Below are 17,827 nucleotides of genomic sequence, written 5' to 3'. Positions count from 1 at the left end.
CCCTGCATCGGCAGGCGGACTCCCAAACACCGCGCCACCAGGGAAGCCCCCATAAATTTTTGAATAAATCTCATAGGCCTTCAAATTTACTCGGTTTAGTAAAGCAACTATACTCCAATAAAAAATTAATTTAAGAAATTTTACTCGGTTTAGTTTGGGGTTTTTTGGTTTGTTTTGTTTGTGGGGTTTTTTTTTTTTGGTTTTGGCCGCATCAAGCTGGCATGTGGGATCTTAGTTCCCCAACCAGGGATGGAACCCACGCCCCCTGCAGTGGAAGCGCGGAGGCTTAACCCCTGGACCGCCAAGGAAGTCCCTAATTTTGTTTTTTAACAATACGTCTTGAGGAAAGACACCTGGTTCTTCCCACCTAACTTGTTGGATATCCTTTTCTCCCTCTAAATAATCACGTTAATACCTAAAGTCTGCCAAAACTGTATAAGCGCTAGAGCCCGCACAACTCTGCTTAGCCCCCGGGGAACACTAACGGATCTCTCCTCTCCTGCTCCATACCCTTCTCTCGCTCCCCAGTGTTCTCAAGAGCCAAATTGAGCGTTTGTCTATAGAGAACTCCATTTCCCATCGCCCTCTTCGCTCGACACCTACATTTCCCATCATGCACGACACCGCCTACTCCTTCGATTGTTCCGGGCTCCGCCCTCCTTGCCCTGCAGGCCTGACTCTCGCCTAACGTCACCGGCCTCCAGTCTTCGCCTCTTACCCGCCAGCTTGTCAGGGCCTCTGTGAGGAGGCGCGGCGTCTGCGCGATCGTGACGCCCATTGGCTGTCGTGTGGCCGGTGAGGCGTGGCTACGGGAGCCGGGCGGGCACATTTCGAACCGTGGCTGGGGCTGCGGTGGCGGCGGCGGCAGCGGAAAATGCACCCGGCAGGCTTGGCGGCGGCGGGGACGCCCCGGCAGCGTAAGTGGCGTACGTGGCCGACCGAGGAGCTAGGAGGGCGGGGCATGGCGGGGCCGCCTCGGCGGTTGGCGAGGTCGCCGCAGGTCGGAGGTCACGAGGTCAGGGATCTGGAGCTACGAGGTGTGCACGGCGCAGGGATGCCAGGTCCGGGTAGGGGACGTGTTGGACTCGATTCTTCTTTAGGAAATTCCTTTAGAAGAAAACAAGTTTGGGCAGGATATTGTGTGATGTGCAGAACAACGCGACTTTCATTCATTTGCAGTTAGCCGTCTGTCCTCTCCCCACCCTTCCGTGGCCTTGGGCTGTTGCCCACGCACCTTAGGACGGCGTTCATAGCCCTGCGTGATCGCAGAGGGCCGTGTTTACCCCTCATTTAAGATTTGAACCTGTGTTTATTGTGCTGTTAATCCCCTTTTCCCATGTCTGTGAATTTGTATCTCTCTTTAAGTTCCTGTTCATCTCCGGGAGTGTGAGTGCGTCTCATTTATTCATTCAGCGTATCTTACTTCAGCTCCCTTGTGCCAGGCCCTGTGCTGCAATCTGGGTACCCAGTAGTAAGCAGCAACTTGGCAACTTACAGCTCAGAGTTTAGTGGGAAGACAGACACTAAACTTGGAAGCAAACTAGGCAGCAGGATAATTTCGGGAGTGATTAGGACTGTAAAGGGAGTAAGCCGGAAACTGACTAGGGGTTGAGGAGGCCTTAAGACATGATGCATGCATTCCTCCCTCAACCTTTGTAAGATGCCTGACTGGCCCTGTGGTGGGCGGTGCTGGGGATACAGCCGTGCCCATCAGTCCTGGTTCCTGTCTTCATGGAGCTTACCAGTACAGAGCAGAAGACAGCGACAGTCTAGCGTGATGGAGCTGTGATAAGAGAAGAGCAGGCAGAGGGGTCAGGACTGGGATGGGGGAAGCACGATCAGAGTGGTTATGGCAGGGATGGAGGTGTTGTGTTAGCCCAGATTAGGAAACATGACCCAGCCCAGGCGTGTCAGTGAAGCTTCCTGGAAGAGGTAACATCGAATGATGAGGAATTAGCCCGGGGAAGGGGATTTATGGTGCGAGGGAAAAGCGTGGGAGGCCTGTGCTGAGCAAGCAAGTAGACAAATGAATATAGATTCAGAAATTGTGACAAGTACTTGGAAGAGAAAAAAGAACCACTGGATGTTATGAGAAAGAACAGTGTGGGGCTAGTGCTTTATATTGAGGAGTAAGGAAGGTCTCTCTGAGAAGGAATCTTTTGAGCTGAGGCCTGAGTGCTGTGTTGTCAGGTGTTAATTGTGGGAAGGTGTTCCAAGGTGATAGCACCGTATGTTCAAAAGCCTGAGGGGGGAAGGAGCTTGGCAGGGTCAGGGCCCGAGAGGAGGAGGCCTTTGTGACTGGTGGAGTGAGTCCCAGGAGAGGTAGCAAACCAGGGTGGTTGGCAGGGCTGGGTCATGCAGGGCCTCCTAGGCATTTGGATTTTATTCTCAGCGCAGTGGGCACCGATCTTAGGCAGAGGGCATGAAATATTCTCTTTTACATTTAAAAAGATCATTCTGGCTGTTGACTGGAAAGGAGGTTGTTGGGGCTAAGAATGAACAGGGGAAGCTGGTAGGAGGACATTTAAGTCAGGTGTGAGATGACAGAGTCTGAGAAGGGAAGGTAACATTGAGACCAGGTGGGTGAGAACTGATGTCAGAGGCCCTGGGGCCTTGGCAGGAAGTGGTGGCTAGAGACAGCCCAGGGCACAGGGTGGGTGGCTGTGAAAGCCATGGGTGTGGTGAGATTGCCCTAGGTGAGAGACAGAAGACAAGGGTAAGGGTGGTGGAAAATTGGGGCACACAATTCAGGGAGCTGGAGAGAAATCACTGATTGAGAAGGACCGATCAGAACATCAGCTCCATGAGTTTTTCCCTTTTGGTTCACTGCTGTATCCACCTCACCCGCAGCACAGCCTAACCCACAGAGGTGCTCAGTCGATGTTTGTGGGGCTCCGACAGGAAAGAGAAAGAGGTAGTACAGTGTCTCAGAAGCCAAGAGAGCAGAGAGTTGGAGGTTGGCAGTTGGAGCAAGGGCCTCAGTGCTGCCGAGGAGCTTGAGTCTGAGGAGAGTGGAATAACGGCCTTGGCCTGGTAATGCAGAGGCATTTAGGGGACCGGTGAGAGCAGAACCCCAAATGCCAAGGGCTGAGGGGGCAACAAAGAGGGAGGAAGTGCTTACACTAAAGCTTTCAGGAAGCCAGCCCTTTGGCCAGAAGTGGGAGAGGGAAAAGAGAAGTGGTGCTTGGGGACAAGTGGGCCGGGGCCAGTGCTGCTTGCCCTGGGATAGAGGACTACCTGGGTCTGTTTTCAGGCTACAAATAATGACGAGGAAGAGGCGAGGGGCTAGTTATTGATAATAGGTGACGGGATTGACCACTTTTTTATGGGCCAGGCCAGGGGGTGAGGAGTTTATGTCACTTTGCCCTGGAGTGTTGACACCATCCTGCAGAGGAGAAAACTGAGGTGCAGAGAAAGTCATGACATGGATTATGTGATTCCTCTTCCACATCCCATTGTAATCCTACCACCGTGTTCCCACTGTGGCGCCTGGCACAGAGGAGGAGCTCAGTAAACGTTTGCTGCGGTGGCATGGCTTATTGGTCAGGGTACTGGAGCCTGAGTGCTGGGTTCAAATCTGCTCTCTCCATATTCCCCATCTCAGTAGACAGCACTCCCATCCACTTGGTCACTCAGACCAGAATCTGGGAAGACAGCGTGAATTCCTTCATCTTCCTTACCCTACCGCAGCCAAGCACACCTCCAGCAATCCTGCCTCTCCTACCTCCAGACTTTGCCATCACCTCAGCAGCTTCCTCCCCCTTCCCCTCCCCTCCCCTCATCTTGTCCCCGCCTTCCCAGTCTGTTCCCCACAAGAAATGGAGGGATCTTTTGAAAACTTGAAACCGGCTCTGCTTCACACCATCTGTATGACTCTGGGCAAGGGCCTGAGCCTCTTTGGGGCTCACGGTTCCCATCTGTAAAATGGGATGATAGTCTCACCAACACAAAATGGATTGTTGTGAGGATTAAATGAGTTAATCCACAGTGTTTAGAACATGGCCTGGTGTGTGGTTTAAGTGCTCAGCTGGGGTTTAATTATTACAATATTTAACAGGGTGAACTGGGCTGGAATCCTGCTCTGTCATTCCCTCATTTTGGCCCTTTGCACAAGTCATTTAGCCTGTCTGAGCCTCGGTTTCCACATCTGTAAAATGGGCATGGCCGTTTATTCATTCATCAGGTTTTAAAATTTATTTTTATTTATTTTTGGCTGCGTTGGGTCTTCATTGCTGCACGCAGGCCCTCTCCATTTGCGGGGAGCAGTGGTTTCTCTTGTTGCAGAGCACGGGCTCCAGGCTCGCGGGCTCAATAGTTGTGGCTCGCAGGCTCCAGAGCACTGGTCAGTAGTTATGGCGCACAGGCCTAGCCGCTCCGCGGCATGTGGGATCCTCCTGGACCAGGGCCCAAACCCGTGTCTGCCCACCCCATCCTGTTCTCCCACCTGGACCACCTCAGCAGCTTCCTCCCCCTTCCCCTCCCCTCCCCTCATCTTGTCCCCGCCTTCCCAGTCTGTTCCCCACAAGAAATGGAGGGATCTTTTGAAAACTTGAAACCGGCTCTGCTTCACACCATCTGTATGACTCTGGGCAAGGGCCTGAGCCTCTTTGGGGCTCACGGTTCCCATCTGTAAAATGGGATGATAGTCTCACCAACACAAAATGGATTGTTGTGAGGATTAAATGAGTTAATCCACAGTGTTTAGAACATGGCCTGGTGTGTGGTTTAAGTGCTCAGCTGGGGTTTAATTATTACAATATTTAACAGGGTGAACTGGGCTGGAATCCTGCTCTGTCATTCCCTCATTTTGGCCCTTTGCACAAGTCATTTAGCCTGTCTGAGCCTCGGTTTCCACATCTGTAAAATGGGCATGGCCGTTTATTCATTCATCAGGTTTTAAAATTTATTTTTATTTATTTTTGGCTGCGTTGGGTCTTCATTGCTGCACGCAGGCCCTCTCCATTTGCGGGGAGCAGTGGTTTCTCTTGTTGCAGAGCACGGGCTCCAGGCTCGCCGGCTCAATAGTTGTGGCTCGCAGGCTCCAGAGCACTTGTCAGTAGTTATGGCGCACAGGCCTAGCCGCTCCGCGGCATGTGGGATCCTCCTGGACCAGGGCCCAAACCCGTGTCCCCTGCATTGGCAGGCAGACCCCCAACCACTGCACCACCAGGGAAGCCCTTTTTAAAAATTTATTTATTTTTATTTATTTATTTTTATTTGTACATCAGGTTTTTATCAAGCACCTGTTCTAGGGGCTGGGGCTTCAGTCACAAACAAGACAAAGCTCCTCACCTTGGCGGGGGCTCAAATTTGAGTGGGGGAGACAGACAGTGAATAAAATAAACGGCTAGTATGTCAGCTGTTGCTGAGTTCTGTGGATATAAATGAAGTGGGGAAGAGGGATGAGGGGATGGCACGAAGGGAGATGCAGTTGTAGACAGGATGGCTGGGGAAGGCCCCACGGAGCCAAGACCTCGAGGAGACGAGGGAGCCCTGAGGATGGCTGGGGCAAGAGCGTTCAGGCAGAGGAACCGCCAGTGAAGAGGCCCTGAGGTGGGAGTGTGCCTGGCGTGTTCACTGAGTACTGAGGCCGGTGTGGCTGGAGCTGGATGAGTAAGAGGGAACGTGCAGGGAGAAGGTCTGTCTAGAGACCTTGTTTGTAAGAGGCTGTGCAGAGTCAACCCCAGTACATAGTAGCCGTCATCGTCATCCTCCTCTTCATCATTGTTATTTGGATGGATGGATGGATGGCAGGCAGGCAGAGGCCGCCCAAACCTGACTAGACAACCCATCTGACAGCAAAACCAGTGCCCCACTGTGGCAGAAGTGGGAGGGAGAGCTCCTGCAAAATGAATGAGGCTCCCCACCCTTCTCCCCCTGCAGCCTCGAAGCGGAGGGTACCTGTGTCCCAGCCAGGCATGGCTGACCCCCACCAGCTTTTTGATGACACGAGTTCGGCCCAGAGCCGAGGCTATGGGGCCCAGCGGGCGCCTGGCGGCCTGGGCTACCCTACAGCCTCCGCCTCACCCCAATCGGCCTTCCTGGGTGATCCTGTTTCCAACATGGCCATGGCCTACGGGAGCAGCCTAGCCGCGCAGGGCAAGGAGCTGGTGGATAAGAACGTGAGTGGGCCGGGCTGGTGGGTGTGGGGGCAGGTAGGGGCCTTGGGGCCAGGGCTTCAGGTTGGCGCTCTGCCTCCCCAGATCGACCGCTTCATCCCCGTCACCAAGCTCAAGTATTACTTCGCTGTGGACACCATGTATGTGGGCAAAAAGCTGGGTCTGCTCTTCTTCCCTTACCTGCACCAGGTGAGCCTCTGAGCGGGGTGGCAGCCTGTAGACAGGGGTGGGTCAGGCTGGGGCAGGCGTGAGAGGCAGGAAGATAGGCCGAGAGAGGGCCTGTAGGCGGGCCAGGAGCCCAGCTCTGGTCCTGCCTGCCCCCTCCGCCCTCCCCACAGGACTGGGAGGTGCAGTACCAGCAGGACACACCAGTGGCCCCGCGCTTTGATGTCAACGCTCCGGACCTCTACATTCCAGGTTTCACCCTACCCACCACAGCCCAGTGCCCTCCTCCCTCTGGGTGGGCCTGTCTCGGGCAGAGGTTTAGGTGCCCGGAGGCCCTGGATGGTCCTTCTTCTTCTGACTAGTGTCTGTGTGTCTCCTTCTCACAGCCATGGCTTTCATCACCTACGTCTTGGTGGCTGGCCTGGCGCTGGGGACCCAGGATAGGTAAGAGAGGCCTGGAGTAGGCAGAGTGGTGTGGGGTTTGGGGGAGCTGAGGGGCAGTCAGGAAGGTCTCTTGGTTCCCCTGTCTCAGAAGAGCCCCACCATGTTCCCAGTTAGCCCAAGACAGAGCCCGCACGGTCACCCTCAGGGTCACCCTTGCCCCTTTCCTCTTTCCCACCCGTGTGCAGCCCATCACCACACCCTGTGCTGGGTGACACTAAATCCATCCTTCCCCTGGCCTCTCCTAACCAGCTGCCCGGCCCCCACACACCCCCTGCACCCCCACTCCAGCAGGAAGGTCTTGGCTGAGAGGTGAGCCTGGCCATGTCCCCCCCTGCTCAGAAGCTGTCCCTAGCTCCCCTGTCCCCAGACCAAGCCCCAGCTCCTTAGCCTGGCACTGCCTGCCCCTCTCCCTCACTCTGCTGTGCTACTCTGGTCCTCTTTCTGTTTCTTCAGAGGACCTGGGTTGCCTTCCCAGGGCCTTTGCACATCAGTTCCCTTTGCTGGGGAGTGTGTTCCTCCCCTACATCACCTGCTGAGCACCTATTCACTCATGATGTCTCCACTGCGATGTTACTTCCTCAGGGAAGCCTTTCCACCCTCCAGCCTGCGTCAGGCCCCCACCTCTCACTCACAGACCCCTGTTCATTTCCTTTGTGGCATGGAAAACAGTTGTCATTAGAGTCAATTAATTGTTGAGGCACTGGGGATATGGCAGAGACTAAGGTCCTTCTTCCCCAATCAGCTCCTTACTCCTTCAAGCCTTAGCTCAAGTGTCTGATACCCACCTCCCAACGGGGTCACACATCTCCCCTGCCCTGTGCTTCCCCCATCCCAGCCCTGACCTTTCTGGGCTGTCACTGGGGATGGGATTTCCAGGACAGGGCCCAGATCCATCTTGGCCCCTGCCGGGTCTTCAGCATGCCCCGCCCCCCCCATACAGGCTGTCCCCAGGCAGATGCTTAGGGAGGGTCTGAGCCAGCTAACTGAATGACAGAGACTGGGTGCTGACAGGTTCTCTCCAGACCTCCTGGGGCTGCAGGCGAGCTCGGCGTTGGCCTGGCTGACACTGGAGGTGCTGGCCATCCTGCTCAGCCTCTACCTTGTCACTGTCAACACAGACCTCACCACTATCGACCTGGTGGCCTTCTTGGGCTACAAATATGTTGGGTGAGTACCCCCTCCACCTTCCCACCGCCAGCCCCCAGCTCTGGGGCTTCTTCCTCAGACCAGCCTTTCCCTTTCCCCCCAGGATGATCGGTGGGGTCCTCATGGGCCTGCTCTTTGGAAAGGTTGTCTACTACCTGGTGCTGGGCTGGTGCTGTGTGTCCATCTTTGTGTTCATGGTGAGCTGGGGCTCAGGGAAGGATGGGACTCAGGGCACAGGCCTCCTGGGCAGAGCTGGGGGTCCCTGGAGGCATCCAAGCAGGGGATGTCAGGTGGGGAGTTTAGACCAGAGGCCCCACACTGGTGAACTGAGGAGCCCTGGAGTGGCTGCCCTAGCCTGAGGGTCCGGAGAGCTTCCTGGAAGAGGGGGTGTCCAAGCGGGGTCCTGAAGGAAGAGGAGGCGCCAGCCAGGCTGCTAGAGTGGGCTCTCACCCTCACTCCACTCACTTTGCATGATGGGCTTCCTACCAGAATTTCCTTTAGGATGAAAAGAGTTAAGTATCCTCAAAGTAGCTTCTCTGAGAGTTCATCCAGCTGGAGTGGAGGTGCTGGTTAAGAGCACTGGGATCCACCAGGCCTGGGTTTGAACCCAGGCTTCGCTCGATCCTGGGCAGATGGCTTCCTCTCTTTAAACCTGCTTCCCCTTCTGTAAAATGGGGATGATGATAATTGCACGTCAGGGTACTGGGAGGATTCAGTGTGAGGAGCAGAGGGCAAAAACTAGTGGCTGGTGGGCCAGATCTGCTCAGATAAAGTCATTATTTAAAATTCTGGGGGGGGGGAGGGGAGGGGGAAAAAAGTTAAGAAGAAAAAGAAGGCATTTCTGGCTTGTGTTGAAAAATTGTCAAGGGTCAACACAAGCTGGTGGCGGCCAAAGGGCCAAGCCTGGCCATCCCCTCAGGTGGAGTATTCACAGTGAAGTTCCTCACCTCACTCACTTAAGAGACCTCGCCTAGCGTTTGAGTTTGGAACCCTCACATTTTCTCCCAAGGCCTGGGAGGAGGAGCAGGTCCTCCACGTGTGTTAGGAGATTTGGGAGAAACCAAGGTTCCTCAAGAGCAGAGACTTGAGCCCAGCTGCCCTACGGAGGGGTGGGGAAACTGGAGTCTGTAAGGAGTGCGGGCTCACGAGTGAACCCCTCCCCCGCCCAGATCCGGACGCTGCGGCTGAAGATCCTGGCCGAGGCGGCGGCCGAGGGCATCCCGGTGCGTGGGGCGCGGAACCAGCTGCGCATGTACCTGACCATGGCCGTGGCGGCGGCGCAGCCCCTGCTCATGTACTGGCTCACCTTCCACCTGGTGCGGTGAGGGCGGCCCCACAACGCCTCCAGCTGCTGCTTCCGGTGGCCACCGCGCTGCCGCCGCTCATCTCCCGGCCACCTGCCGGCCACAGGGTCCACCCCGCTGCCCGAGTCCCTCCCTCCCCATCCTCGCCGAGGTGCTGAGGTCTCCAGCTGCACAGGCCGACCCCCAGCAGTGCGGCCACTTCCAGAAACAATAAACCGTAATGGGCACGGCGTGGGCAGCCTCTCCTTGGCGCGCGGTGCCCAGCAGGGGGCAGGCCCGGTCCGAGAAGGGGGATGGGGAAGGGCGGGGGACAAAAGGCAACCTGGAGGCCGAGAGAAGGTTTAATGAGCCCCGGAGAGGCCCGTCAGTGGGAAGCCTCCTTCTTCCCCTCCTTCTTCTTGCCCTCCTTCTCCTCCTTCTTCTCCTCCTTCTTCTCCTCCTTCTTCTTCTCCTTTTTCACCTTGGGCTTCTTGACCTTGCCCGGGGCGCTTTTGTACAGCTCGGAAACGGCAGCGCTGGGCTGTGGGGCGGAGGGCGTTGGGGGAGGGAGAGGAGAGAGAGGGTTCGCCTGTGAGACGTCGGCCCGAATTCCGGGCTGGGGCGCCGGGCACCCGCTAGTGAGGGGTAAGCCTCTTACCTTCGCCTCATCTTCTGAGTCGCTGGAGCTGCTGCCGGAACCTGAGGTGCTTCCGTGGCCGTGACCGTGACCGTGGCCGTGACCGTGACCGTGGCCGTGGCCGTGGCCGTGGCCGTGACCGTGACCGTGACCGTGCTGATGGTAGTCGGAGGCATGGCAGTGAGGCCAGGGACCCCTTTCCCAGCTCCCATCCCCCCATGTCGGAGGCCCCAGACCTAGCGGGGTCCTGGGGTCAAAAACACCCTCCTAAGAATGAAGTGACTTACCTTCGGGTTAGCAGCTACCTCAACTTTGTCGGGGGGGGCGTGCTTGGGGTCTCCCACCTGGCCTGCCCCGTGGGGCTTCTTGGACGTGGACTCCAGGGCTGCAGAGAGAAGAGAAATTGCGTGCGTTGGTGCAAGCGCAGGGAATGCCCCGTTGGAGGCAGTCCCTGGGTTTGAGTCTGGCCCCCTGCCCCTCAAGCTCCCCACTCCCCAGGAGCGCACCTGCCGACAGGTCGACCTCCATGGTGCTGAGAGAAGGTATGTCTGCACGGCCAAAGGCAAGGGACCGGCCTTGGAGAGAGGCAGTACTGGGCCAGCCCCGGAAGTTCTGAGGAGCCCTACCCCGAGACCTTTATTCAGAGTCCTTAGCCCTGACTCACAGCCCCTCCCCGGCACCGCCCAACTGGTCCTCTGGGAAATGGGGAGGGTGGACAGTTAACTTATGTCTCCCCCACACCACCACCCACCCAGTGAGCCTTGGCAAGTGAGTGGTGGGTGGGGCTGGGGGAGGAATGTGTGGGCAGTTGCAGATTTGAGGGGCTAGAGCTGTTATCAGCTTCCCCTAAAAGGGTCAGATCCTTGCTTTTGAAGAAATGAGAGGGAGGGTGCCTCCCTGTGCCCTCTGTGATAATACTGACACTCCTTGTGTACTTACTACGTGCTGGGCTGCTGTTCCAAGGGCTTCAGATACATTAACTCACTATAACAACGCCTTTGGCTTGGTGAGAAGCAGTGTCTGAAGGGGTGGAGAGCACGCGCTTGGAACCAGTCTGCTGATTGGAAGCCCATCTGTATTAGTAGCAGAGTGATCTGGGGAAAGTTACTCCGCCTCTCTGGGCCTCAGTTTCCTCATCTGTAAAGAACAGCTACCATATGGAGCTGTTGTAAGAATCAAATGGATTAGTTTCCCACAACCATGCCTGCACACAGTTACAAGGAGTAAGTGCTTATAAAATAACGTTTGGCTTTTAAGTAGAAGGTAGCTATGGTTGCTATCCCTAGTTTACAGATGAGAAAACTGAGGGACCAGTTAAGATGACGGACAAAATTAGCTCCTTGTGAACAGGCTAGAACTGAGATTCGAACCCAGGCAGTGTAGCTCAAGTCCAAGGCTGTGCCTGACCCCTTTATCTCACCCTGGGGGTCACTCAGCAGAAGGGGCAGCCAGGCGAGCCCAGCCTTCCCTCCCCACACTGCGCAGGGCCCAGGTTAGGCCCAGGGAGGAGTTGGGGCCTGCGTCATCTGTTCCGATGGCTGTGAGGCTAGTCCTTGCAAGTCCCTCTCCAGCCCAGCCCTGCTGCCAGGTTGGCTGCCTGGACCTGCAGGAGTGGCAGGCAAGGCTGGCATTTAGGCAGGAGCAGGTAGCTGAGGCCTGCGGATGATGACGAGCGTGTAGTAATCAGCCTTGTGCGTTCAGGTCTCCGCTCCAAAGTCCATTCCTTAGAGGAGACTGCCCTGACTGCTGGCTCCACGGAGCCTCGTCACTCCATCCCCTTTCCCCTGCTTCGTGGCCAGCGTAGACAGCCCTTGCTTACCACTCTCTGAGGTTATCTTTATTCTCACGTGTTCCTTCAGCATATATTTACTGAGTACCTACCATGTGTCCAGCCCGGTTCAAGTTCTGGGGACACAGAGCTGAACAAAACCAGCAAAAATCCCAGCCCCGTGGAATCGACATTCTAGTGCCGGGAACAAGGCAAAATGTAGAGTATGTTAGAAAAAGCTGGAAACAAAACTGTCCATCAGTTGGTGAATAGATACACAAAATGTGATATATCTATCCATACGATGGAATACCACTCAGCAATAAAAAGGAATGAACTCCTGACATACGCTACAGCTACATAAACCTCAAAAACATTATGCTGGGTGAAAGAAGCCAGACACAAGAGACTGCATGTTGTACGATATCATTCACATGAAGTATTCAGAAAAGGCAATTAGAGAGACAAAGTAGATTAGTGGTTGCTGGGAGCTGAGTGTGGGAATGGCGATTAGCTGTAAATGGCCATGAGGGATCTTACTGTGGGGAAGGGGATGAAAATGTTCTAAAACAGATTTATGGTGATAGTTGCACCGCCTGGTAAAATTATTAAAAATCACTGAATTGTATATTTGAAATGGGTTTTATGTAACTTATAACTCAATGAACTCTATTTTTTTTTTTTTTTAATAGTACTATGTGTTAAGAAGAGAAATACAGCAAGAAGGGGGACCAGGGAATAACTATGTAGTATGTTTGGGAGACGCTGGATTTCAGAGTTACCAGGGAAGCCTCACTGAAGCCTTTCTGAGTACAGATCTGAAGGTGAGAAAACAAGCCATGCAAGAACACGGAGGCATATCTAGGCAGAGGGAGTGGCAAGTGCAAAGGCCCTGAGGCAGGAATGTACCTGTGTATCTGAAGAGCTGGAGGGAGAGAGGTAGAAGAGGAGGGATGGTTGGGGTGGGTGGTGGAGTGTCTTGTAAATCAAAGATCTTTGGTCTTTACTCTGAGTGAGAAGAGGAGGTGAACAGTGATTGTGGCTTTGCCGACAACCGTGTGCAGGATATGAGAGAAAGTGCCTGTCTCTCCCGGCAGAACATAAATTCAGGAGGTGGGAGCGTCGTTGCTTTGCTCAGCGCCTGGAACGGTGTGGTTCAGAGTTGGTGCTCCCTATCATTTGGTGAATTAGGTTACCTGATGCCGGGCAGTGTGGCAACGGCAGGTTAGAGCAAGCTTAGAGTGGCTACGAGTTTGGGTTCTGGAGGTCAGTCTGCTTACAGGTGAATCCTTGCTCTACCCCTTACTGTTCTGTGGACATTAAGTTAGTCAGTCTGGCCCTCATTGTCCTCCTCTGTCAAATGGGACGTACCTCATAAGGCACGTGGCTTTGCACGCAGCGTGCCTGGGACAAGGTAAATAGATACTCGATAAGAGTTAGTTTTTATCATGATTCACAAACACAGTCTCATGATTCCTCATGAAACTGGCAATAGGAGCCCCACGCTATATGCAGTTGAGCCCTAAAAGGTACAGTAGGACACGGGGCTAGTAGGTTGTGGGACAGCAGTGTGAGACCTTCCAGACTCAAGAGGAAGTAGTAGCTCTTCACTGCTGTGCTAAATAAAATTGTGGGGTGAGTGAGTGAATGGGTCCGGGGAGACCGTGGCCTGGTCCTTCAGATCCCCGGTTATTCGCTCCTATATTATATTAAGGATGTGGCAGATTTCAGAGACTCTGAAGACAGAGGCTTAAGAGAGCTTCACTTTTCTCTCCCACGAAAACCTGAGCTGGTGGGAGTCCAGAGCAGGTGAGTGGGTGACTCTGCAAGATCATCCAGGGACCGGGCTCCCTCTGTCTGGGTGCCCTGCATTCCTCCAGGATGTCGTCCCTGGGCCTATGGGGAGCCTGGCCCCCACCATTGGGTTCTCAGGAAGGAAAAGGGCAAGTGGAGGGCACACCACTTCCTTGTAAGGACCCGACCTGGAGGCAGCACCCATCCCCCCTTCAGTCTGGATTTAGACACCTGGTCACATCCAGCTGCAAGGGAGACAGGGAAACAAACAACAGTTTGTCTCATACGGCATTTAATTACTGTCAGCAGGACTCCAAGTATCAGTGACTCCTGTTGATGAGGCCAACCTGCCATCCAGTGTCCTGGACTCATCAAGCTGTGACCATGCAGGGCTTATTTCAGACAGCCAGGATGTAATCAAAGGCTAGTCTCTTATCCATTAGGAACCCCACAAGGGAGTTCAGACTGACCTGTTGATCTTTGGTGTCACTGCCAATAATTACAAGGCCCCAGAGCAGGCCCTCATGCCCAGTGGAGAGACATTGTGACTTGTTCTTTCCCACTTGCAAACACACAGAATACTGGGCACAAGGCACTCCAGTTCAGGACTTGTTATTAAACTTGACTTGGAACACCACTGCCCTGGTTTGGTTAAGCCACATGGGCAGTGCCATGAGTAGCTGCGGCCTCAATTGCCGTACATGGCATAGCCCGGAGCTGCTTGGCATCAGAAGGGTGTGCTTTTATCAGCCAGATTAGAACGAAGCTGAGCAGGTCCATGTGTTTGTAAACGTCTATGGGTGGGGCCCACGTTCAGGCGTTGCTGCTGATGGCATTGGGTATAGCAGAATGGTTCAGGATTGGCTGCGTCTATGTGCCACACTGCCTGCTGCAGGGCTCAGGCGGACCAGGTGATGGATTGGCAGGCTGCACTGTTGGATCTAGAGCGCACAAAGAGCAGTGATTACACCCCTCCTTCCCCACACCCCACACCTCCTGGGGTCTGAGGTGTTCCCTTGCCAGGTGCCAGGTTGTTATTCTCCCTCCGAGGACACGAAATCAGCATGACTCCCATCCCAGAAGGTGTAGCTTTACCTCTTCTATCATCACCTACTCACACCCAGACCTTTTGTTTGGAAAGGTCAGATGTAAATGGAACAAGCATTTTTTACAAATTTACAGAGACCATGTGGGCCACTGTAGGGAGAAGTGGCAGGCAGGGCACCCAGTGATTGTTTTCATGACCTGGGACTAGGCATCCAAGAAAGAATCTCGGAGGCTGAACCAGAATTAATTCCTGAGGCCCCCTTTGGTCAGCTGCCACCCAGAGGGTGCACCAACCAGGTGAACCTGGGCTTGCTGTTAGGGGGAAGAAAGATGCATCATACACAGGAATGATGAGGGTAGAATTCCAAATTTTTGAAATAGTCTATATAACTCCCAACCCCTTTGACCTGATCTTTACCCAGGAGATAGAGATAAATCCTTTCTGGTGACAAACACATTCAGTGACCAAACTACCTTACTAAAGTGTACGGACCAGGAAGAGGTAGAGATCTTTGTTGAGTTGATTTTTTTAGAAGTCCATTCCACCTCTGAATGATGCTAGCAGTCTGAGGATGACAAAGGCCATGAAATGTCCATTGAACACCTTGGCTACTGGCCTATTGTTAGGCAGCTTTTGCAACGAAAAAGAGGACCAACGTCAGCCTTTAAATGGTCTAGAAAGTGGAAAACACGGCAGTTTAGTTTCAAGGGCCATAGTGGCGTGGCAGGAGGTGGCTGCCCAGACTGGAACAGCAGCATCATAACCCGGAAAAGTACAGAAGGGAGACAAGACACCACTGGCAGACAAAGAGCGCCGCAAGGCCCCATGCTGTCAATCTGCCAGGAGCAAGTGGAGACGCAGGGCCTCCCAAAGCACAAGACAGAACAGGACAAATTCTGGCAGAAGTGAGTCACAGAGGTAACTTCTGCATCAAAAACATATACACTATGAAAAACCTGCGAAAACTTGACTGGCCTTGATGGTGTTAGGAGAATTCGTGATCTTCCTACAGCAGTAGAATTATTTAAAAGTGATTCCCAGACTTCCCTGGCGGTCCAGTGGTTAAGACTCTGCGCTTCCAATACAGGGGGTGCAAATTCGATCCCTGGTCAGGGAACTAATATCCCACATACACATGGCACGGCAAAAATAAACAAAAAAAATTAAAGTGATTCCCGACAGTTTCTTTTAAAATCCAAACACACTACTTTTTTCCTTCACATGAAGGAGAGACAACTCTTGTTCAAGCAGGTAGAGAAAGGCCAGAGGCATCAGTGGGTCTGAGGTTCCTGAATCCAAAGAGATACATGAGTGGACCTGAGAGTTGCTCGTGGGGTGGCAGGGTGGGTGTATGGAAGAACCACCAACTACTAAGGAGGAACGACGACACAGGTAGGTGGGCAGAGGTGGCCACCACTTCCCATGGGCAACCTGACATCTATGATCTCATGTGATCCTCACATCCACCCATCTTACAGGTGAGGAAACCGGAGGTTCGAAGGAGTTAAGTGACCTGCCTGCTGTTGCACACCTGGAGGGGGGTGGTGGGCGGAGAGTCTCTTCCCAACGTCTAGGCCCTCTTTCCCTGGACCACAGGCTCTTGCAGAGCACTGGGGAGGTGGGGGGCTTGGGAAACGGGGGCGGGTGTCCCAATTTGTCTGGGATATGGCACCTGTTCACCAACTCTGAGTCAACCACAGTGAGGGCCTGGGAACACCAGGTTGCCCGGAAGGCTTGGCAGGGAGAATGCCAGAATCCATGAGCAACATCTACCATGGACCAGAGAGGCTGGGGGAAACTGGATGAGGTATTTACCCAATTGCTTCTGGAATAGATTTCTAAGCCCTAATGGACACAAGCTTTTTCCCCAATGTACGGTCATCCCCTCCAAGATATTGTGTGTTCAGTTCCAGACTACCACAACAAAGCAAATATCACAATAAAGTCACATGAATTTTTTGATTTCCCGGTGCATATAACACTTATGTTTACACTATAGTCTATTAAGTGTGCAATCGCATTGTGTCTAAAAAAAACAATGTATATACCTTAATTTAAAAATACTTTAGGGCTTCCTTGGTGGCACAGTGGTTAAGAATCTGCCTGCTAATGTAGAGGACACGGGTTCGAGCCCTGGTCTGGGAGGATCCCACATGCTGTGGAGCAACTAGGCCCGTGAGCCACAACTACTGAGCCTGCGCATCTGGAGCCTTTGATCCACAACAAGAGATGCCGCAATAGTGAGAGGCCCCCGCTCGCCGCAACTAAAGAAAGCCCTTGCACAGAAACGAAGACCCAACACAGCAAACATAAATAAATTAATAAACTCCTACCCCCAACATCTTCTTTAAAAAAAAAAAACACAAAAAACCTTTAAATGCTAACCATCATCTGACAACACAGGGTTGCCACAAACCTTCAATTTGTAAAAAAACAAAAAACAAAACCCGAAAAAAACCTCTGCAGTATCTGCGAAGTGCAGTAACAGGAGGTATGTCTGTATAGAATGTGGCCTTTTGGCCTGAAGGGATTTCTATGGAGGGTCAAGGAAAGGAGGGTTATTGTCTTTTTGTTCCAATTTATTTTTAAATAAATTTAAAAAAAAATCATGGATGCCAAAGTGGGTCATTAAAAAAAAAATGTGGTATGACCAAAATTTTTTTTTTACGATTTTTTTCCCTTTTTGTTTTTAATTAATTTTTTTTTTTTTTTTAATTTTTTTTTATTGCGGTACGCAGGCCTCGCACTGTTGTGGCCTCTCCCGTGGCTGAGCACAGGCTCCGGACGCGCAGGCTCAGCGGCCATGGCTCATGGGCCTAGCTGCTCCGCAGCATGTGGGATCTTCCCAGACTGGGGCACGAACCCATGTCCCCTGCATCAGCAGGTGGACTCTCAACCACTATGCCACCAGGGAAGCCCAATTAATTTTTTAATTTTATTTTATTTTGGCTGTGTTGGGTCTTCGTTGCTGCATGCGGGCTTCCTCTAGTTGCGGTGAGCAGGGGCTACTCTTCATTGCGGTGCATGGGCTTCTTGTTGCGGTGGCTTCTCTTGTTGTGGAGCACGGGCTCTAGGCATGCAGGCTTCGGTAGTTGTGGCTCACGGGCTCTAGGGTGCAGGCTTAGTTGGGCTTAGTTGCTCCATGGTATGTGGGATCTTCCCGGAGCAGGGATCAACAAACCTGTGTCCCCTGCATTGGCAGGCGGATTCTTAACCACTGTGCTACCAGGGAAGTCCCTAAGGCCGAAATTTTTAAAAAGTGAAATAGAATAAGAAAATATCAGAGCTTACTACAGGTGGTAAGGCTAAGTGTTGTTTGGTGAAATTTTATGGGCACTCAGTTGGAATGTAAGATGTATTTCATTCAAGAAGATCTGAAAAGGGCTTCCCTGGTGGCGCAGTGGTTGGGAGTCCGCCTGCCGG

General features: G+C 53.2%; 2 protein-coding genes across 8 annotated transcripts in view; one reads left to right on the top strand and one right to left on the bottom strand.

Annotated features, from left to right (window-relative positions):
• Window positions 1-9,410, top strand: part of YIF1B (Yip1 interacting factor homolog B, membrane trafficking protein) — an 11,518-nt gene extending 2,108 nt beyond the window's left edge. Inside the window, exons 3-10 of one of the 6 annotated variants that reach the window (XM_024733788.1) lie at window positions 529-917; window positions 5,884-6,122; window positions 6,204-6,308; window positions 6,458-6,536; window positions 6,671-6,728; window positions 7,740-7,895; window positions 7,978-8,071; window positions 9,044-9,410. In XM_024733788.1, coding sequence (XP_024589556.1) covers window positions 875-917; window positions 5,884-6,122; window positions 6,204-6,308; window positions 6,458-6,536; window positions 6,671-6,728; window positions 7,740-7,895; window positions 7,978-8,071; window positions 9,044-9,199 — 930 coding nt within the window. In that variant the 5' untranslated portion in view covers window positions 529-874 and the 3' untranslated portion in view covers window positions 9,200-9,410. Of the gene's footprint in view, window positions 1-501; window positions 927-1,004; window positions 1,068-5,883; window positions 6,123-6,203; window positions 6,309-6,457; window positions 6,537-6,670; window positions 6,729-7,739; window positions 7,896-7,977; window positions 8,072-9,043 lie in introns of those variants that run through there. The other 5 variants (XM_024733786.1, XM_024733787.1, XM_024733790.1 and 2 more) reach the window with 5 other exon arrangements.
• A 95-nt stretch (window positions 9,411-9,505) lies between these two features.
• On the bottom strand, window positions 9,506-10,445 carry CUNH19orf33 (chromosome unknown C19orf33 homolog). Of its 2 annotated transcripts, none has more exons than XM_024733798.1 (4): window positions 10,301-10,445; window positions 10,082-10,179; window positions 9,816-9,950; window positions 9,506-9,698 (listed from the first exon to the last, which is right to left on the bottom strand). In XM_024733798.1, exons 1-4 carry the CDS (start codon window positions 10,320-10,322, stop codon window positions 9,543-9,545), a joined length of 411 nt encoding a protein of 136 aa, XP_024589566.1. In that variant the 5' UTR covers window positions 10,323-10,445; the 3' UTR covers window positions 9,506-9,542. The 2 variants fall into 2 exon arrangements, with proteins under 2 accessions (XP_024589566.1, XP_024589567.1); XM_024733799.1 differs by having other exon boundaries at window positions 9,816-9,914.
• Window positions 10,446-17,827: the final 7,382 nt, after the last annotated feature.

Source organism: Neophocaena asiaeorientalis, unplaced genomic scaffold (genome assembly GCF_003031525.2).
Source record: "Neophocaena asiaeorientalis asiaeorientalis breed wild unplaced genomic scaffold, Neophocaena_asiaeorientalis_V1.1 scaffold280, whole genome shotgun sequence".
Classification (NCBI taxonomy): Eukaryota; Metazoa; Chordata; class Mammalia; order Artiodactyla; family Phocoenidae; genus Neophocaena; species Neophocaena asiaeorientalis.
This window is presented reverse-complemented; position numbering and strand designations above follow the sequence as displayed.